The sequence below is a fragment of the Herpailurus yagouaroundi genome, unplaced genomic scaffold (assembly GCF_014898765.1).
Source record: "Herpailurus yagouaroundi ecotype Mexico unplaced genomic scaffold, PumYag 159, whole genome shotgun sequence".
In the NCBI taxonomy this organism is placed as follows: Eukaryota; Metazoa; Chordata; class Mammalia; order Carnivora; family Felidae; genus Herpailurus; species Herpailurus yagouaroundi.
In genome coordinates, this window is record NW_024412400.1 from 24,429,618 (window position 1) to 24,452,848 (window position 23,231).

Genomic DNA, 23,231 nt, shown 5'->3' on the forward strand with positions numbered 1-23,231 from the left:
CCTTAGAATGCATTCACCACCTCCCCAGCCTGCTTTCTGTTTAACTTCTTTGCTTACCAAATTCCTGGAGCATGGAGAACTGGGAACTGAAAACATTCCAGGCCCTCTCTCTGTTGCTCTCTTTTGACTGTGTGGCCAGGACAGGTGATTTGGTCACGAACAAAGAATTTCCCTTTATTTATAATCATTAGTGTATTATTAAATAATTTATAAATTTCAGTTTTGTTTGTGATTCATAAAAGGAAAATGTCTCTGTACTGTACTTCATTTGTTCCTGTTAATAATTACTTTGATAGTATTCTTATCCAACTTAGGAGTTGGTGGTATTAGTTCATATTATAGCATCAAAATGAATTTTTTGACTAGAGAGCTCTGATTACAAAAGCTATTTGGGGGGTAGGGATAAAGGGTTATATGTTTTTGGACCCAATATACTGCATAGAGCTGTCACACAGCAGCTTTTCAACTAAAATACTCAGTTTCACAATCTTCATTATTTCGTATTTTTAAAATTTTTTTTTCCAGGAGATTCAAATAAAAATGGAAGAAGAAGTTCTACTTTAGATTCTGATGGGACTTTTAATTCTTATAGGTAGGTGACAAATTATTACAAGATACTATACAAGCTACCTAATGTTACAGGATTCTAAGAGTAGTAAGGAATTGTTACCTGTGTTTTAAAAATACGTCAAATGTAAAGGATATTGTGATATGTGATTGTTCTGCAGACTTATTGAGTAATGAAAAATGTAACCTTTTAAATTCTTGAGTAAATGGCCTTATTGTAGATATCAGTTGTTAGTGTATACAGGATAACTGGTATGAATGCATATGTAGTGTTAAACTCCGTTATAATCAATTTTTGTTTTTGTTTTTCCAGTATATCTGTTACAGTACTAAAGGCTTCCTTTTGTTTAAGTTTCCTTTTAAAACAGGATATATTCCTTATGAGCATCTAAGAGTATGAAATGTACTCCCTGGTTACATTAAGCACTGTTTGTTAATATCCCCTTTGACTCTTCAGCAAACAGGACAGTTACATCTCAATTAGTGATTTTTTTAAAAAGGATACACTAGTTAAGAAAACCTGGATCTTATCTAGTATTTTGGTAATGTTCTCCTTATAACTTGATATGCTTGAGTAAATGTTTATGGATTTTGTACCTTCATAACAGGGAAGCCTAGGAAGAAGAAAAATTATATTATTTCCAGTAGTATTTGAAACTTCCTATACTGAATCAACGTGATATAAGAACTAGGTTGTTTTGTTTTAAGAAAAAAAGGTACATATTCAGTAATAATACATTTTCGCATTGTAGATAGCAATGCAGATTCTTGAGGAAATACTTTGAGTACATTGTCCTTATGATTAACTAGTTGTGACACTTTGCAGTGACCCCATAAAATACACACGAGAACCACTACACACCTGGAAACTCATTTAAACGTTTAGCTGTAACTCCGTTTATGTAATAGATACGGGGGTTTACGATTGAAATCTTCATATTTTTACTTGAATACATATTGGATATCCCTAAGTGGAACTGTGTCATTTGTTTTTTTCAAATCCCAGACACGCTTTTAATATCTAGAATAGAACCTTGTATACAGGAAGCACTTAATAGGAATGTGGTCAATGGGAAAGTTTTCTACAGTTTGTTTCTGAATTCCAGAAATGAGATGGTAATTGAAACACTTGACATCTTTATTTTATATCAGTTGGGGTATGTATAAATAATCAGTCGTTCAAGTGTCACAGATACTACAAAAGGCTTATGTTCCCATGGTGTTCTAGAAGGGTATTATCACAGCAGTAAAGCTCATATGTTGTCATTATATTTTCACTATACTCATCCTACCTTATAAATGTTGGGATTCTTCAAATCCTTCTTTTAGTGCTGAAGTAAATATAAAAGATAGTTAAACATTCATGCTTTGATATGTAAGTGAGGAATGTTAATATGGTAATACATGTGAAGTCTATATTAGTATCATTATTAGATATAAATACGGTAAAAAAAACTAAGACAAAAGAAAAATAGAGATGTATTTCAAAAGAAGGAAAATCCGTATGTGTATAAATTTTGTTGGTGAATTCAATTTTACAATTACATTTGTAGTTTAGCTAATTATAGTAAATAATGGACATAATATAAAGTTAAGAGAAATGTGTTAATGTGAAGGCACGGCATTATCTTGTAGCTTATTTTATTCTTGAATAGTTTGAAGATTAAAGTATTTTAGTATTATTGAATGATAATTGTACTTTGAAAATGAACTCCTAATGCAACTTTGCACAATAAATACTAATGTTGTTAACTAATATAATTTTAATCAATGCCTGTCAGTGTTGTAATGTTAGGATATTAATTTATTGTTGTAATTAAAAAGGCAAGATAAAAAGCTCAGGTAGTACAATATATAAAAACGAGCTTTTAATAGTTGGCAGGCCAGTGCTGTTATTAAATAGTATTATAGTATTTAAGGTGTGAAATGAATATTTTTCTACTCAGCAGGCAATAGCTCTTACAATGTAATGAGCTTACTTGTGAATTTGACACTTGGGTTAAATGCAGAATTCATAGAAGCAGAGCTCTGGGGTGTATTTCCATATTAAGGTTAACTGATAAAACCTAGGAATTTTCGTACAATCATACTAAAATGGCAAGAGAATTGTCAGTAAAATTCACTTTTGAAAACGAAAATTATTTTTCTGTTGCTATCATTGCTGTTTTAAACTTAATAAATAAGTTATTAGAACAATGTGAATATTTCAACCCTCAAAGATCCTTTAACCTTAACAATTCTACCTTTGTATTATTTAAACTGTCTCAGAAATCCTGACCTTTCTTCACAGTCAGACAATTCTGGCTGTCAGCCTAGTACCATCATATTCAAGCTATATATACTTGTGTCCAGGATAATGATTAGCCTTAGTTTATTATCTCATAAGACAGACTTACAGTGTCTAACCTGCTCCCTCCTCACATGTGTTTTAAAGACTGAGATAAAATGTGTATGGTAAAGCCTTTTGAAAATCCAAATGCAAAACTATGGCATTATTAGTTCTTTGCATATTATTCTTTCCTATAAATTGGCAACTTTGTTGCCTTAGTCTTCACTTAACCCTCCAACACGTGTACCTTTTGTAGCATATGCCAAGGTTTTATTGACTTTTGAATTCAGTCTTAAATTGGTCACCTAAGTCTGTAGTCTTTCCATTATTTATCTTATCATGGTTTTAGATTGTCACTCTCAAGAGAGTGTAGTCACTGATTTTTGTTGTTTTGTTTTTCATTTGTTAATATTTAAATGTAGTGAGGTGGTTCAAATCCTGACTCCAAGTACTTTGGAAACGTGGGACAAGTCTTAGCCTCAGTTTCCTCATCATTAAAGTGGGGGTAATAAGACACTTGTTGTAAGGAGTTAATGGGATGGTGTCACATGGTAAGTGCTGCATAAATATTAGCTGCTTTTATCTTCCAGTCAATGTCATGATCATCATTGTCATCATCGTTAACCTTCTGGTATTTAGAATTATTTACAGTGCTGTGATACGGAGACACTAAAAGGAAGGTAAAAAAAAAATGTGTCTTACAAGAAAATAACTTTTGTCTGTTAGCTGAAAGGGAGCTAAGAACAAGCTTAACCTGAGGCTTGAAACTCTCAATCTCTGGTACAGTATTCTGGGTTGCCTTTGTACAGCCATTGTGTGCACAGAGTAGTGATAAAAGGCAGATGTTTTACTATTTGTATAAGTTCAGAGGTGGATTTTTGGAATTTTGACAACTTTCGAAATCTATAATCAATCAGATCGTAACATGATAGTTTCATATGCCTAACGTTCATAGATTTGTTGTTCTTAGGCCAGGAGGTTTTCCTTGGATTTGTGTCTTTTGTGGTTTTGCTTCATTGATTCCAGTGGAGTACAGCTGAATTTAACTCCTAAGGCACCAGTATGATTATTATATGGTGCCTAGGTAATAGAGTAGATTTTTAGAAGTTTTTGATAAAATTCAGTTACATGTCCCCCAACCATTTTGCAGATGATGTGTTAAAATGGAAATTTTATAAGAATTGAGAAGATATTATTGGTTTATGCAGTAGATCATATGCTTTTTAAAGACCAGTGTTTTCTGTCAGATTTGTATGAGCACTCTGTATGTCTTATTTAACTATTAAACCTGAGAGACCCTTGCTGGGTATGAAAGAAGAGTAGTCGTTTGCCAATTAGCAGTTTGCAGTAGATGATTAACTTAGTGACTGTAACGCAGGGCCACATGGTAGAAGGAATATTCTCTCCCCACCACCCTCCTCCTCTTCCCAAGGGCAGCTGACCTTCTCCTCTCCAAAGAGGCGAGCCCCTTGCCAGCACATATGACTACAGACTATTACATTAATCTGTTTAGCTGTAGTACCAGCTGCTTGCATGTTTTTAATTATCTTATTAGATGGTATAACAGTGACCTATGAAATAAATTGAAGGTGAGCATTTTTAAACTTTCCTTTTTTTACCCTAGGTTTCTAAATATCTTTATTGACCAAATTATAACTTTCCACAAAAGTTCAGAGAAGTCTATATGGGTTTTGAGTCAGTGTAATGCTTTTTTCACATGTAATGTTATAATCCCCCAAATAGAAAACAACTTCATTTTTGCCTCATTTTTTATTTAGGATTTAAAGATTGAGGATTGCCTCATTTAAGATTTAGGTTGTGTTTCTGTAGTGACAAATCCATGTGAAGATACATTGGTTAAATAGTCAATTTAGTTAGAGAAGACTCAAGACCAGTTATTGGCATTCTCTGGGAAACTCAGAATATTGCTTCATTTTCAGACATCATCTTGGCATTGTATAAATGTCATAGGATAGAATATAAGTCATTGTAGATTATTTTTAAATACACTTGTATATGTAACTGTGATTTTCTAAATTCTGATATGTGGTAGTAAATCATGTAGTCTATCCTAATTATTTTTACAATTTAATTTCACATGGTACCATTTCTGGGTGTATTTTCCCAAGCTGTGTCATTAAGAAAAATGTATTATCTTGTGAATTTTGACAATTGGATGATTTTCAAATAATACTTTGTAACTGAAGTGTTGACTACTGAAGATACAGTTGGAGATAGTAATAACCAGTGATTGTTCTAACTCATAGCCAATAAACAAAGAGTGTAATAGTTAGAAACCCTGGTGTTGAATGAAAAAAAAAAAAAACACAGATAGTGGGATGCAGAAAGGATTGCAAAATACTTGGGCATGTCTTTTGAATTAATAAATCCTATAATGGGGATAGTGGGATGACTTGAGACTTGAAAATTTATAAAGACCTTAAATATTTGTAAAGTACACGCAGTGTTTTTGTAAATCAAGAAATACCCATTCTTTTTGGCTTCCTATTTTTTTTTTCCTGTAAAGAATTGCTATATTTCATATTTCAAAAGAAAAAGGTAACTTTTTTCCTTCATATATTTTATTTTCTTGCCTTAAAAGGAAAGAAGATAAAAAGCCATTTGGCTCTAAATTGGTGGTATTTAAAATTTCTTAATATTGAAGTTGCCTCCCTTCAATGTGGGAGTATTCTATACTCTATACAATGTGGTGTATTCTTTTTATTTTTTTTAATTTTTTTTCCAACGTTTTTTATTTATTTTTGGGACAGAGAGAGACAGAGTATGAATGGGGGAGGGGCAGAGAGAGGGAGACACAGAATCGGAAACAGGCTCCAGGCTCCGAGCCATCAGCCCAGAGCCTGATGCGGGGCTCGAACTCACGGACCGCGAGATCGTGACCTGGCCGAAGTCGGACGCTTAACCGACTGCGCCACCCAGGCGCCCCTACAATGTGGTGTATTCTATAGCCCACAGAGTTAAAGGCTGTTGAAGTTGATAAAATGTTTTGAAAATATTATAGTTGGTTTGGCTTCTTGAATCTAAAGTTAATTATTTTCCAGAATAATAAAAATACCTTAATTTGAACATTGTTTAGTCATTGAGTAAACTTTAAAAATTTAGGCTTACAGTTTTATCACAAAAATATTTATCCTATGTACATGTAATCAGTAATTTGAGAGAATGTGGAAAATATTTACACATTCTATCATTTACATTTATTTTTAGCATAATACCTTTTTTCCCCATTTGTGTGTGTTAAGTGTGCATGTCTTAAATCAACCATGAAGTAGTGATTCAAAATATTAGTAGAGGTAATAGAACAAAAGCATACTTTGGATTTAAAATTTAGAAATATGGGTTCTGGTTATACTCTTAGAGTGATAGAAGTTTGTTAATCTGTTATATTTAAGAATATGGAGTCCGAGAATTAATTTAATTGCTGAATGTTATGCTGTTAGTCTGTTCAGGCTGCTAGGTGGCTTATAAGCAACAGAAATTTATTTCTTACAGTTTTGGAGGCTAGGAAGTCCATGATTAAGGTGCTGGTAGATTGGGTGTCCAGTAGGAGCCCACTCCTGGTTCTCTTTCTTTTCACAGTGTTCTTATATAGCAGAGGGGCCAGAGAGCTCTCTGATCCACAAGTTCTATTCATGAGGCCCACCTCCAAACATCCATCCCACTGGGTGTTGAGGTTCAACAAGGGGAAGCAGGGGGGAGACATCCAGAGCACAGCATATACTAAAGATAATAGAGACTAACTTGAATTTGCATCCACTCTTCCACCACCCGGTCATTTTAAGCAGTTTCTAGCCTTTGCCATTTTATTTTTCCAGGGCATCATAGCTTAGTGTGCAGATGAGAGAGGTTTTTCCTGATTCTTAGAGCATCGCTTTTCTTACTTTGTGTTGTCTACATTTTGTTGAGAATCCACATACCTATATGATACAAACTCTACACATTTTTAAGAATAAATACATGATTTAGGGAAACAATTTGGAAAAAAGCACACAGGTAGAAATAAGACTCTCACTTACTGACCTTAGGCAAGATAATTAGCCTCTCTGATTCCTGGTTACCTCATTTGTAAACTGGGAATGTTAGCAGCTCCCATATCATAGAGTGGAGGGAGCATACCTGCATATGTGTAGAACAGCTGGCCCAGTCAGCTATAGCACACAGTAAACAATAAATACTGCATTTTGCACCTTTCCTTTCTCTCTTTTCTAAAACCTTCTGTAATTTTTTTTCAAGTTCATTTATTTATCTTGAGAGAGATAGAGTGGGGGAAAGACAGAGAAAGAAAGAGAGAGAATCCCACGCAGACTTCGGCACTGCCAGCACAGAGCCTGATGCGGGGCTTGAACCCACCGACTGTGAGTTCATGACCTGCGCCAAATCCAAAAGCTGGACACTTACCGACTGAGCCACCCAGCCACCCCTAAAATTTCCTGTAAATTTTAATAAACTTTTTCACCTATTATAGTTGTCATTTGTCTCAGAAAAGTATTTTTAGAAATTCTGTGCAGTTCTAAAGGGATGATAAATGAGTGTTTAAGGATTAGATCTATAGTTATCTGTAAAAGATCAAATCTATAAATATCTACAGTTACCTATAGATTACATAGGAAGAATATTTATAAAATCCACACTCATTTAACCTCATAATCTCAATATCACATTTTCTGAGTTCTCATTTTCATATTTGTTGAAATAGCACCACAGCCTTTATAGTTAAATGATAGTTTCAGAGAGCACAAAATGTAACCTTTGCATTTTCCAGAAACCAAAATCAAAATGATACCTTTTATTATATCTCCATAATGGAGCCATTTTTGAGAGAAGGAGAAAAATCATACTTGAATGATGAAAATATCATCTTGAAGTAACTTATTTTTTATGATAGTGGAACTGGTCAGTATCTATGCTTTTCTGTAACGTACAACCGTTTGAACTAATTATTTGATCACTTAAGGCTCTGAAAATGTTACCTTCCACTTAAGTAATCAACTGGTTCCTTTGCATTTATAGTCTTAAATTAACATACCAAACTGACTTGAGTGTACATGTTAGTTTAAGTTCCTTTGCTTCATAAGTCCCTTCAAGCCCTTTTTATTATCTGTAGCCAGGCTCTAGAGGAAAGATTTTTTTCATATTTGTTTATTTACATAGTCAGCTGCAAGCTCCAATCATCCAAGGCTGTGTAAATGTTTATCTTTGAAAAGACAGGCATACATTTCAAATATAAGGATAAGCTGCTCTCGGTCGGTCAGCACCGAGAGTCCCTTCCCCAGGACACATTTCTGTTTTCCTCTGGTGTTCCCAGTTGAAATGCTCTCCTGGCAGCTCATGGGTCACTATTTGTAATATATGCTAGCATGCTTCACTTTTTCTTTTACTTTTTTTTTTTTTTTTTTTTTGTAATTTTAGAGACAGCATGAGTGGGGGGAGAAGAGCAGAGGGAGAGAGAGAGAATCCCAAGTAGGTTCCACACTCAGCCCAGCTCAGGGCTGGGTCCCCCAACCCTGGGATCACAACCTGAGCGGAAATCAAGAGTTGGACACGCAACCAACTCTTGAGACACCCAGGCGCCCCTAGCGTGCTTCGTTTTTTAAGTGTGGTAGCGAAATAGGTAAAGTCAATTAAATATTTGGTCAGTAATGTTGAAGTGTGTTACTGGATCTATAATTTGAGAAAATAATACAAAGAAGTATTGTTTAAAAATGAAAAGTTATAAAGCTTTTTAAACATTTTACAAATAGCTTGCTTGTTTATTTACTTATGGGTCGGCTTTATAGTTATATAGTTAGCTCTATATAAGACTTAATTACTGATTTTTGATTTGATGAAGTTTGTAAGTCTCAAAGATACAGTTTAAAGGTGGAATTTTCACAGAATATTTTAGTAAAGATTGATATGCAGTGTTTGTGTATTTTCTGTATCAAATTACCTTGCCTTCTGGGGAAAAGTGGCGGGGGGGGGAGTAATCCTTTTTTTTTTTTTTTTTCATTTTTCCCCCCTAATCTAGAGCTTTCAGAAGTGTTTTTCTAACATTTCTTATATCTTTTTTGTGGTTGTGGTTCAAGAGACCTAATACATCTTCAGTCATTCTGAAGATCTTTATTGTATATCCATTATAGGCAAGCCAAGCGTGCTAAACCTCCAAGACTGAAAGAGAAGTAAATGCTGCCCGCTCGTCATGTAGGAGGGGAGACAGACATGGAAGCAACTAATGTAGATTATGGCCGGTGTTATAATGGGGGTGCATTTTCCTTAGATGGAGTAGTTAAAATTAAGGGGTTGGGGAAGTCATGGTTAAGGGGAAGGTAATAACTTGCTAGACATTCTAGAGGGACAGGAATTTTTTGTGAGGTGAATATGAAAAAAGACAGTCTTCATTTTCTACTCTCTAAGCAATTCATTCTTTGTTTTTTGTTTTTTTGTTTTGTTTTGTTTTGTTTTTTGGCACTATTAGAATGGTTAGATCAATTGGCCTTATATTTGTTAGTGGTAAAATTATGCCTTAGTTATAAAAGACAGTTACAGTGGTCCTTACAATATGAGTATTTACATATATCTGTTTCATTGTGTTGATATTGTTACTTTGCATGAACTACTGTTTTGATAGTATTAAAGTTTTAGATTTTATTATATCATAGGTGTTTGATATATTTAAATCCATGATCAAAAATTTTAACTGGGAGGTGAAACTGTGAATCTTTAAATCACAAAACATATTATATGAAATAGTTGGTAATGATACAATTGAGAGTGAATATTATGTGCTTAGAAATATGGGAAAAATCAATAAAGCAGCTATGGAATAAAAAATAGCCTCTAATGAGAGAATATTTGAAATTTAAAAGAAGTCCTAGTATCATCTGAACATATGGACATAGTTTTCATTTCATGATTAGAGATGCAGTGTTCTGAGATAGATACAGTAGTTTAGCTGGTTGACATATTATTTCAAGGATTTTCAAAGATTGCATTTCAAGCTATTTGTTCAGATTGGTAGAGTAATTCAGATGATAGGCCCAAGTCTTTGAACCCATTTGAAGCCAAACAGGATAGTTGAACACTATCTTTGGACTCTCATTCCAATTTTTTAATGTGCTTCTAGATCTTAAAGTTGTCTTGAGCAACAGAGCTCTACTGTCATTGAACCAAGCACAGACCTGGTGTTGTGTGGATTTTGTTCAGTACTCAGTAATGAGTTTATAATCTCTTAAGTAACTGCTGTTGTTTGCTTGCCCCTCCCCACCTGACCCCTGGGTCAAACCCAGACCCCATTTCTCTCTTTTATATTGTGATTATGTAGGCTGAACGGGGACTACTTTGTTTCTATTTAAGAGATCCAGAAGAAGGTGCAGGGAGTGGGATAAATAAATAAAGCCCGGGTAGTCTGATTGACATTTTTAACACTGTTCCCATCCCTGTTTTCTCCCCCTGTACCTGGACAGTTGGTGGAACCTAGAGAAGGAACGCCCTTTCCTGCCTCTATATGTCTAGGCGCCATTCCTAATCATAATATTTTAAACAGCTCTATAGAAAATTAGCATTTTTTGTGCTTATTTTTGTTGTATATTATTAGCATTCCATGTGACAGCTTTATGGAAACATCTCTGGTTCATGTAAAGATATCTGTGGTCATATAATTGAAACTTTTGTGGCATTCATTTGGGAATATCTGAATTATTGAGCATATGGATAACAGAATAAAAAAAAATAACAAAAGGCCTCATAAAGTCAGGAGGAGATTTGAGTTCTCTTGAAGTTAGGTGAGCTTTCAGATAACATAAAATTTCATCAGTGCAGAATACTTCTGCCTAAGACAGGACTTTTATGAAACATATTTTAATTTGGACAAGGAGGTCATGAGAAAATGGTTCATCTTCCACTGTGATGCAGAACAACTGTTTTTAAAAAAATCAGTAATAAAAATACTACTCCCACTGGTGTTCTAGCCTACATAGGAAACACAGTGCAGACTCAAATTAGGTCTCCACACCCTGATTCCTTTATTTTAATGTCTTCTCCCAACCCTTTCTCCCTTACCCCCTATTCACGGTATTCAGAATAGGGATTTTTCCTTCTTTTTTTTGAGATAGAGTAGGCAGTTAAGGAAAGGGGTGAGGTGGAGGGTGGAGGGGGGAGATATCTGCAGTCTCGCCTAAGACCCTCAGGAGTCTAAGCCAGGAGTATAGCTTCATTATAATACATTTACATTGTGATTTTGACCCCCTTCCTGCATGTGGGGATGGCTGTCCTAACCATTCCAACAAGGACCATAGAGGGCCAACCCCTACCCCCTCCCCATAGGAGGAGTCCCTTAGATGATTGCCAGCAGCCTCAGTCAGACCCCTTAGCTGGGACCCTTAACCTAGCAAACATAAAAAAAAAAAAAAAAAAGAGGAAAGACAAGCTGACTCCTGTTGACGTTGCCTTCTGGGCTTGCCTCCTGTCCTACTTGGAGAGGGTACTTTGATCTCAACTGCAACTAATGGTTTGCTCACTTAAGAATTTGACTGTGGATGGAGCACCTGGATGGCGTAGTCAGTTAAGCTTCAGACTTCAGTTCTGGTCAGGATCTCATACTCCCTAGTTCCAGACTCTGCACTGATAGTCCTGAGCCTGCATGGGATTTTCTCTCTCCCTCTCTCTTTGCCCCTCCCTACTCCCTCTCCCCCCTCAAAATAAATAAATAAAACTTAAATTAAAAACAAAAAAAAAAGAATTCGTGAATTCTTTCTTGACCAAACTCAAGGACTGAGGCTGGGAATGGGATTGGCTGCTGATATTTGTATGTACAGTGACATATCAGTTATTTACAGGTCAAATTTCTAATAGCTTCAACCAGCTGGAATATAACCAGAAACTTAGAAATAAGGGGAAACTATTAGAATACCAAAACGTTTGTTTATTAAATGTGTTTAGGCGCAAAAGAGTCCTTTCAGTCCTTATTCTACTTTCACAGTCTTATTTGACATTTTTGTTAAATTAGAAAAGATTATGATAGTTTATGATGTTGAAATAGGCTGGAATGTATGAAGCTTAGAGTCTAGTTTGTCTTTATTTCAAAAACAGCAAACTGAGCAAGTGACAGAGGGATGTAGATTTAGGATTTCTAAAAGCTAATGTACAATCATTATACAAATTAGTAGCCAATAGTCATGAAAAAAATGCCACTAACACAGAATGGAAAACTCCAAAAGCAAAGCAGCGTGGAGTTATTTAATGTGGGGCAAATGGCCATACATTCTCCAAATGTATAGCACATTTATACAAAAATTTCTGCAAGATTTAGGGGTGCCTGGGTGGCGCAGTCGGTTAAGCATCCGACTTCAGCCAGGTCACGATCTCGCGGTCCGTGAGTTCGAGCCCCGCGTCAGGCTCTGCGCTGATGGCTCAGAGCCTGGAGCCTGTTTCCGATTCTGTGTCTCCCTCTCTCTCTGCCCCTCCCCCGTTCATGCTCTGTCTCTCTCTGTCCCAAAAATAAATAAACGTTGAAAAAAAAAATTTCTGCAAGATTTAGAAATATTCTGATACTCTCAAAATTTTTATGTTGCTCCCCCCCCCCAAAAAAAATCACATACGCGGCATATATTGGTCTTTGTTTATGCTGGGTAAATGAGGTATTCGAGTATAGGATTTTTTATAGTGGTGAGTTTTTTTCTTTTAAATTATAAATTGTGAGATTTTCTAGTGGCCCTTGGATAGAGATATTTCCTTACCTTTTCAGAGGCCCATGTGAAATTACTTTCCTAGGCACATTAATCCAAAGAAATTATAAAGTCCATAAAGTCCATATTGACTTAAACTAAAGTTTACTTTATCACATGACCCATTTATCTCCCATTTAAAATTTTCATTTCCTGGATCTTTGAGGCAGTCTAATATGATCATATTAGGCTAATGATTCAAATCTTGGGTCTGATTCTTTGCAGCATTGATCATTTTTGTTACCTGTCATCACTAAAGATTTGCTTCCCTAACTTTTATGTGTGTGTATGAGAAGAAGGAGGTGGGAGGAAGCAAGAGGCAGTGGGGTGGTGGTAGAGACAAGAGTCATAGACAGGGAAAGGCAATCAGAGACAAAAAAGAAAAAAATATTACATCTATATCTGACCTTATTAGTAGCACCCCATTCATTTAGAATTAATTCTATACTGTGTTACATCTCTTATGGAATTATCTTGACTTTATAACTACTTGTACTGTTGAACTTTAAAAAAAATTTTTTTAACATTTTTATTTATTTTTGAGAGACAGAGACAGAACATGAGCATGGGCAGGACAGAGAGAGGAAAATCTGAAGCAGGCTCCAGGCTCTAAGCTGTCAGCACAGAGCTTGACCCGGGGTTCAAACCCACAAACCGCGAGTTAATGACCTGAGCCGAAGTCTGACGCTTAACCTAGACTGAGTCCCCCAGGTTCCCCGTACTATTTAACTTTTAACGTGTATCTGTCTTCTTTCCCCCGTAACACTATAGGTGATATGTATCATGTGTATACTTATGTTACAGGTTTTACTTTCAAAGTTAAATGTATACATGAATGGTTTATCCTTAAAACACTTTGAATTTTGATGTTCACTATAGGAACAACCTGGTGACATGAAGCTATTTAAATTTAGGTTTAAATTAATTAAGATAAAATATGTAGTTCTTGAATTGCACTAGCCTTATTTCATCCGGTTAGTAGCTACATGTGATTAATGATTACCCTATTGGACAGTCAGATATAGAACACTTCTGTTACTTCAGAAAATTCTGTTGGATGGTGCTGATCTACAGATTATCAAATGAATGATGGATTCAGTTTTAATCCATTTAAATCTCTTTAAGAGAAAGTATTTATCTGAAGCATACATGTATTTCTATATGTGTAATATCCTATAAGGCAACCCAGTCTTGAAAACATGGTTTATGAAGTAAGATTGGCTTTTAATTAGGATATCAGATTTTGCTAAATAAATGCCTGTTTCTGAGTTACTGCAAAATAATTTGTTCTCAGTTCTATAAGCATTTCTTTCATAGTATTGTTTACATTATAGACTGTGTGGCAAATTCTTCATCATGTGGAGAGTTAGGTATCAAGTCCCTGCTCGTATCCAAATAGCAAGGTAAACGTGGTGCAGTGGGGATGGAACGCAGGTGGGAGAAGTCTGCAGGAAGGTGTCTCCAGGAGTTCCTTTATACAAGAAACATCAGTGAACTATGGAATATAAACTATATTCGTTCCAGACAACTTCATAGAGATGGTTTGGTACAGGATCCATTTCTCACCTCGTTTCTAAATGCCATTCCTTTGATAGTCTAATGACCTTTATTATATACTTAATTTTTTATGACCTTGTGATACAGCTTTTCTTGATTCCTTTTCTAAAGGCATGTTTGTTGACTTTCCCTACATAATATGATCTTGAATTTAGAAGCTCTTAAACATTATATTTTAAAGAAAATGATCCATGTTTTTTAGAAAAAGAATTTTCTATCTGACTGTCCAAAACTAGCTCAGTTCTTTGTGTCCTTGTGGATATTGAGGTGGCAGTTCAAGATTTTTCAATTCAGAGTTAATTCCAAACCCAAATCAGAGCATCATCATAAATTAATTTTAACAAACCTCCACTAAGTGAACTATTTGTTGCCTTTGTTTCAATGGAGCCTCACCATATGAGAACATATTTCACCTAGACATAGAAAGAAATCCATTTTAAGCTTGTGAGTAATTGTGCATTCTGTTTTTATATTTATTTATATATGTATAAGTGATATGCCCTGATGGTTCATTATGGAGGAAAAAAAAGCTTTAAATAAAAGTAAGTTTTTAAAAATTCCTGATACAGGAAGCAAAAAAGCCAGTACAGTTTCTAATTGCCTTTTAGAGTCTCTGAGTTCCCTCATTACCTGTGATTTAAGCTAAAAATGAGGTAATTATAGATAACATCAGTGTTTATCTGGTTGATCTTGGCACCTGCAGTCCTAATGTTGTAGCTTACCCATATCTGGTGCCACACTTTACAGTCTGATGCTGACATACCTAATTTACACTTCTCATATTTCCATTGATTTTTTTTTTTTAGTTAGATGTTCCTTGTTCTATTTGAATAGTATTTTTAAAATCATACTTAAGATGGCATAAAATTACATACTCTTTTACTTGGAATATTGGATTTATGTGCAGTCCTTTCATTAGTAAAAATAACTAATATATTTCCATACAGATTTAAAAGTTTATTGTGTCCTTTTACTTACATATCTGATAAAGCAGTTATGGGAATTCATTGGCAGTTGTTTCAAATTTGCCATGCGCTTTAGGATCATAAAACTGTTTCCTTACTTTGTGCTTTCACACCGTCAAATATTCTACGCATCTAACTCTGGTCTCATTCTGCTTAAAGATCACCTTTATTTTAGCCTGGCCTTTAGTGCTGCTATTAGTCTAGTCAGGTCTCCAAAAATGAAATGATCGAGGACTAGCTGACCTTGTAAAGTATGGGATCATCTCTGCGGAGCTCCTTCACCATACCACCTCCTTACCATTCCTCCCTCTTAGGTCTCCCTTCTCTGTGACCTGTTGCAGTTCCCCCGTGGTGATAGTCCCTTGTACCTTCCCCTCAGCAGTTTCTTTATCAGAGAAAACCAGAGTGTCTCCTCTTCACCAAGTATTGGAGATCCTCAGTACTCGACGGGATGTAGTCTCTGAATTGTTTTCAGTCGTCTTAGTCGTTTGAGTTTCTTTAGTTAGCCCCATAGAGACATTGCTCCCTGCCCAAGTAATGCATGAAAATGGGTTAGAAATCATCATATAAAATGGACATTATAAAATTGTTTGTCTAGTATGTCATCATGTGGAACAATTCAGAAATTTTCTAGTCCAGAATTGCCACATAATCAAGGAATTAATGCATTATTTAGGTTACCAAAGTACTTAAACAATTAAATTTAGAAAGTACTAACTAGTTTTATACCAATTTTATGTGCATATCTTGGGAAAATACTACATAAATATATATAATTAGAAATAGAGATCTCTTTATGATCATGCAGCTTATCACTGCATATTCTAGTTGATTTCCATATCAAAAAACAAAAACACATTGCCAAGAGTCTTAGCTACCTAAATAGGTATTCTTGGAGGAGAGACCTCCTTCAATTGCTGCTGCAAAAGTTGATTTCATTTACTTAGAAATGACTTCAACACTCAAGGCCAGCATTTTTAATCAGTCACAGTGTTCTTCTCTGAGGAGCACCTGGTATCCTCAGAATCCTTCTTGACACAGTGCTTCCATGGTAGTCACTACCAATCCATTACCGTTGGCTGCAGAAAGGAAACCACTATTTGCCTTTCCCTCCTTAGATGCTGGTTGTTTTTAGGGACCCAGTGCCTGCAAGGCTTAGTGGTTGCCACTAGATGGCACAAGTGCTTTGTCAAGGGAGTCCTTAAGGCCCAGGTGTCTCTCTAGAATCTGTTCCCTTGCAGTGAGTGGTTCCACACCTAAATACCCCAGGTTGTTTTTAACCACTCACAGGAGCTATTGACTTATTTTCTCAGTCCAACTGGTGAAAACTTATCTCTGTACCCTTGGACTCTGTACACTTCTCAAAAACTAGAAGTCTAAGGAAGAAAATCTGAGGTCATATTCTTGTCTTGCCTTCTTGTGAGAGGCCATTTTTATACTTTGATGTCTGCAGTATGTTTCCCTTTTAGTGTTGTTTCCATGTTATTCCAGGAAGATGCTTTTACTAATTCTTTTTTTTCCTTCTTATTCAATTTTTCTGAGCCTTAGTTTCCTCACTGATAAAGAGGGGTTAAAAATATACACTGCAGGAGAGTTGTTGTAAAGGTTGAAAGTGATTTACTTAAAATATTATATATTTTAACATATCAGGATTTTTTTTTAGCATTTTAATAGCATCATTGTCAGATTTTGGCTGTTACAGGCACACTGTATACTTTTTTTTTTTTTATATAAGAGAGAGTTTAGGAACTACCTCTCTTTTGTTTTTGTTAATTAATCTGAAAAATTCCTTCACTGACTCCTAAATAACTTATATTCTTCCATGTCTTGTTCTGAGTTCAGGAGTAGTTCGCCATTTGTATTTGTGATTGTAAAAAAACTTGTATTTTGGTTCAGCTTGGACTGTTCAAGCTCTAACAGCCCAGCTCTTGGGGTAGCATTTGAGTACCTCTAGTGCTACTATTGTTTTCTACACGAAGTTTTAATTTTTAGGTGTGAAACTATTTCTTTAAAAAAATTTTTTTAAATGTTTATTTATTTTTGAGAGAGAGAGAGAAACAGAGTGTGAGTGGGAGAGAGGGAGATACAGAGTCCGAAGCAGGCTTCAGGCTCCTAGCTGTCAGCACTGAGCCCGACGCAGGGCTCAAACCCAGGAATCGTGAGGTCATGACCTGAGCCGAAACCGGACACTTAACCGACTGAGCCACCCGGGCACCCCTGTAAAACTATTTCTGCCCTCTCTGTACTACCAGAGTGCTTCGCCTTAACCATATTATTACTGGTTTACATAACTTAACGCTTTTTCTGATGTCTGTGAGTGCTAAGCACATAGTAGGCACTAAATGTTTATTGTGTTTATTATTACTCTGTATCACTGTTTATTAATAAAACACTATTCCATAGAGGAGAAAGACAATAAGTTATCTTGTGGCCTCTGTAAGTTCCTCTGTTGTTAGGGCTAGTCATCAGTTTGAGGTGTTAAGCCTTAATTGGAACTATAAGTACCATGAATAAATTTAAATGATTGTGAATTCCAAAGATAATGTTTCCATTTCACATGCCTCAGTCTCCTTTTCTCTTTACCAACACTGTAATCAAGGCCTAGGGTCTTATTTAAGCTAACAAATAATTATCCTTCATTACATAAGTAGTATGTAACTTGACCTTAAAAGGCTGCTTAACTTGACTAGATGGCAATGAATCTAGCCCCCAGCTGTGTCTACTTTCGCACTGTCTTGGTACCTGTGAATAGGAGCTGATTTGGGGAGAGGCTGGGGAAGTTGCCTCACACTTCCCTCTCATCTGGAACGTATTGGTGATTTCAGGCCATGGAACTGCGTGGTCTTGCACGTATTTGATTCCTCTTGGGTTCAGAATGCATTTAAAATCTGGGCTTTTTGCTTGCAGACCACAAGCTATTTAGACACACATTTTCTGAGAAGTACTCATTGCTTATCTCATCTTTGAGTATTACTAAAACTGGATAAAAACAAAACTTGAATATGAGATGTGGATAATATATGATGACATTGTTGGGAAATGGACAATATATTTTAAAAAATTATAGGTATTACAAATGGACTAGTGCGATAAAAATAAAGATTTCAGTAAACATTTCTTTGAACTTGGAGTGGCTAAGAATTAAGCACGAAAACAGTAGAAAGAGCATCAAGAGAAAAAAATGTTAGGTTTAAATTAGTACACAAATTGAAAGTTTCACTGTGTTGAAAATCAAGAAATTGGGTTAAAAATATGTGTGGCAGACAAAGCTGTGGTATTTTTAACATGAATAACTCCTCCCTTGGACCTATAATGAGGCACACTAAAATAAAAACAATGTTACAATTATTATGAACACTAATATTTATTTTAAAATATGTGATATGCTGGACATGCTTCTGGGGGCTTGCCATGCATTTTAGTCCTCATAATAATTCTTTGAGGTAGGCTATTATTTCATTTTACAGATGAGGAAACAGAGGCACAGGGAGGTTAAGTAACTTGGCCATGCTTGCATAGCTAGTGAGTAGCTAGTAAATTGTGTACTGTTTCTGTGAATGCATGGCTTTCTTTTTATCCCATGAGTGTGGTTCTGCAATCCGTTCTCTTTTTTTTTTTTAATTTACTTATTTTTGAGAGAGAGAGAGTGTGAGCCAGGGAGGGGCGGAGAGAGAGAGGGAGATACAGAATCCAAAGCAGGTCCCAGGCTCTGAGCTGTCAGCGCAGGGCCCCATGCGGGGCTTGAACCCACAAACTGTGAGATCGTAACCTGAGCCGAAGTCACTGAGCTACCCAGATGCCCCTGCAATCCATTCTCTTAACCACTCTCCTATGGTGCTTAAAATAGGCAAAGGACAAGAAAGGAAGTTTTTAAAAAGAAATAAAGTGACTCAAAAGCATGACAGATTTTCACTTTCACTAATGATACAAATGCACATTAAAATAAAAATGAAACATGACTTTCTCTTATGAATGGAGTGTTGAGAGTAAGACATTTTCACGGAATGGTGGTAGGAATGCATTTCTTCCAGTATGGGGTTGGAGTGCTTATCTCATCTGGTGTCCTTAGCCACTAGCCCTTCCTGGCAGAAGGCGGGTGGGGGCGGGTGGCGGGAAGCAATGCTGCAGGGCTGAACTGGAAAGTCTCCTGTTTGAGGCAGTTAGGAAGGTGTCATTGCCTTGGTCACTCTTCTGGAAAACTCTGCAGAAGATACTGCACAGTCAGGTTTGTTTTTTTTTAACTGTAGGTGTGCAGTAGGTTGCATTACTGGCCCAAAGAGCATGGGGTCAAGGCTGTCCTTTCTCAAAACGAGTAGGGTCTGGCCAGTGACAGTTGCACGTATAGGAGGCTGATGGAGGCTTGTAAAGGCTTTCTTTTGAGGAAGTCGCACTGAAGAGCTTGCCAGGGTTTCAGCTTTGATAATAAAATTTAAATTGTAAGTATGTTGTGGCATTATGAACTCAGAAATTTCATAAATCTGTGCTCAGTAGCCTCAACTGTTGACGAATGGTTCTTGATGTTTAGCTTGGTACAAGATGCAAGGAATTTAGGTCTACTTTCTTTATTCAAACTCAGTAAATGGTTTGGGACAATTAATTTCCAATTGTTTCCCAGTAGAGCAGATTTACTTGTATATTAATGAGGCACAGGTGTTAGGCCCCTGGTGTCTGCGTGCCTGGGAGGCATATTTCAGTTGTTTATCTACTCAGCCATAGGTACTGCAAGGTACTCAAGCTTGCCTTTAACAGTTTTTACAGTGAGGCTTTTTAATTTTTTGATGTTTTTTTTCAAATTTGCCTGCACCTGTTAAAATTTTAAAACTGATCATGTAGAAAGAAGTTGCAGAGATTTCAATAGTAAATAGCACTAAAAGTTAAAGAAAGTAGTCTTCTATTATATTTAACTCCCCAGCCTGACACTAAAGAGAAATGGGTTCATTTAAACAGATATTTCATGTGAGAAGCCAATATAATCAACACTACCCTTTGTGTTGTGTATTTTTGGAGCAGGTATATCTTTGTCAGTGGCTAAAGCCGTCATATATTTATATTAATATTCATTTTTTTCTTGTTTCACTGAACTGCACTACCAACATTTTAGACGAAATGGAATAGCCTCCATAGACATTATGAATTTCAGTAGCTGGCATAATTATAGCGATCTACATATTCATTAAATCTACAGAAGAACTGTGTCCAAAAAGACAGCCATGCATTCAGAAACAGTACACAACTAAATATATACGTTTTAAAAGTTGCATTTCTTAGACTTATTTAAAATTAATTTCCTGTAGCACTCCTCTCCAAGCAGAGAATTTTAACAAAGGGATCCCCATGCTTTTGGTTTCTTGCATATAGGAAAGAATGGGAAGAACTATTTGTAAACAACAATTACTTGGCAACAATAAGGCAGAAGGGGATTAATGGGCAGCTGAGAAGCAGCAGGTTCCGCAGCATTTGCTGGAAGGTAAGAAGAAAATATTTATTTACAGTTTGTGGTTGCAGTATATCAACACATTACCTGATGCCCTGGGAGATTACCCATGCAGGGGATCACTGAATTTTCCAGGAGACTTCACTCTCGATTTTTTGGCCATCCATGTTTATCTTTCATAGGACATTTACTAATAAGGTTGAACCACCTTAGTCTCGAATAACTGGTACGGTAAAGGAGTCATTTGAAATAACTATTCTTTCATCTCATTTGATGGTGTGGAATTCAAAGCAACACCTTTGCATTCCCCAGAGGTTTTGGCAGACATCCTTGAAGGTGGGCAGGAGTAGAGGTGGTTTTACTTTCAGGTTCCTGTTGTATCCAGTGCCTGCCTTCATTGAGGCACCTTCCCTTTTCACTTCAGAAGCAGCAGATGGAAAAGATTTTTCCTCTTTCTCTCTTTCTTTCCTTTCGTTTCTTTCCTAGAAACACAAAGCAAAGGGCAGCAAGAAAGAGAAGTAGAAGAAAATTAGGTCAGTCTTTTAAGAGAAAGGGCCACTGATTACCAAAACTAGTAATAATCTGTAGTTCTCTTTTTAATTACTTGGAAATATTGTCCCTTTTTGTTCTCTCAAAATGAATTAATGCAGGTTTAGAGTTATTTCTGAAATGACTTCTACTGAAAGTTTTTTAGGTTTTATCTGCATAAATTAAGCATACAGAGTCTGTGCAAGTAAAGACAGTAAGAAACACATGATGTATTAGACAGTTTTAGATTTAATAATTTAGATTTAATAATTAAAATACATTTTTCTTCTGTTAGATGCAGGCAGTAAAGGCAGGAGACCTGCTGCTAGAATATTTGTATACAAATATTTGTGCCCCACCCCCCATTCCTTGTTGTTTAACTTTCAGTATCATTCGTTTGCTAAAAATAAACTCAAATCTAGATTTATTTTAATGTTGTATTTAAATTAAATCAAATTTGTCTTTTTAAGAATGCTTGTTATTTTCATATGCTGATTGCCAGTTGCAGATTCCATTTCTGCTGTAAAAGGAATCACTTCATTTCTCAAGCTGTGCCCTCAGGTGTTTCTTCTCTGTCCTTTACCTGCCTGTTTTAAGACAAATCTTAAGCCTTGAGATTAATGATGGGACTTTGTGTCTGTCAATAGCCCATTAATATAAGAATTTAAAATGGGAATTATACTTGAACCTCAATGAATTCTTCTTGTTCATTTTTAATATAAATTTGGAGGGGAGGTTGATTGAATTTTGTGGTGTAGCTTTTGTGATCTTGTTTTTTTGGCCTTTGTTCACTTTTTAAATTATCCAAATATGTATATTTCTTAAACATTCCCAAATATACTTTATTGGGAATTGGAATGATATGAATATGAAATACAATGAATATGAATATCTCTTTCAGTTTTCAGGTGACTCTGTTTGGCATAGTTTTACATGTTACTTGTTATGATTTTTACAAAAGTTTCCTTTTTTTTTTTTTCTCAACAGCTATTTCTTTGTGTTCTTCCTCAAGATAAAAGTCAGTGGATAAGTAGAATTAAAGAATTAAGAGCATGGTATAGCAACGTTAAAGAAATAGTAAGTTGTACTTTAATTAATATAATTGTTTTCTTATGTATGCTTTCAAGTCCAGATCAGTCCAACTCAGATCTTTGTCTTTTCTTTTTTTCTTTGCCAGCACATCACAAACCCGAGAAAGGTTGTTGGCCAGCAAGATTTGATGATCAATAATCCTCTTTCACAGGACGAAGGGGTAAAGTTCATCTTTATTCATATCTCAACTTCTTTTGCCCATAAGAATATGCTTATGAAACTGGTTATGAATCACCATGAAAGCAATGTTATTTCGTGCCAACTAATTTTTTGTTTTTTACTCTGTATACTATATGACCTAAAACCTGATGGAAATTATTCCATACTGTATTCATCCTCTGTTATAGGAAGTTTATGATGTATTACTGTGGAATGGCACTATGGAGGAGAAGTCTCAGGGGACCATAAGAACTCAGAGTAAAACCAAAGACCATAAAGAGGGGGATAGAACTGTTTTATCAAGCTTGCAGTGGGCAGTGGGGAGGCTAGGAAAGCCTCTCTTTATGATAACTTGGTGGACTCACTTGGTGATAGATAGGGCTCACTTGGTGGACTAATCCAAGAAGAAAAGTAACTATTCAGAAGTTTTTAAAGAGGGGTGCCTGGGTGGCTTAGTCAGCTAAGTATCCGACTTCGGCTCGGATTACGATCTCGCTGCCTGTGTGTTTGAGCCCCACATTGGGCTGTGTGCTGACAGCTCAGAGCCTGGAGCCTGCTTCAGATTCTGTGTCTCTTTCTCTTTCTGCCCCTCCCCGGCTCATGCTCTGTCTCTCTCAAAAATAAATAAACATTAAAAATTAAAAAAAAAAAAAAAGAAGTTTTTAAAGATAATGAAAAAGATCAGCCTGTCTCCACTCATATTCCAGTGAAGACTAAGAATAATTACTGCCTTAGAGGTATTGTGTATCTTCTTCAGTCACTGCTCTTAATTCCTGTTTCCCTGCTAACAGAAAATATTTTCCAGCTAATATCCTAATATTAGTGTTTCTTTTTTTTCCTGATACATATAGTTGTTACAACATAGTCTATAGGAGAGC

General features: G+C 35.9%; 1 protein-coding gene across 10 annotated transcripts in view; it reads left to right on the plus strand.

Annotated features, from left to right (window-relative positions):
- Positions 1-23,231, plus strand: part of TBC1D5 (TBC1 domain family member 5) — a 544,621-nt gene that overhangs the window by 277,093 nt on the left and 244,297 nt on the right. For all 10 annotated transcript variants that reach the window (XM_040480115.1, XM_040480107.1, XM_040480108.1 and 7 more), the window contains 4 exons: positions 526-592; positions 20,499-20,607; positions 22,090-22,179; positions 22,280-22,354. In XM_040480115.1, coding sequence (XP_040336049.1) covers positions 526-592; positions 20,499-20,607; positions 22,090-22,179; positions 22,280-22,354 — 341 coding nt within the window. The remainder of the gene's footprint in view (positions 1-525; positions 593-20,498; positions 20,608-22,089; positions 22,180-22,279; positions 22,355-23,231) is intronic.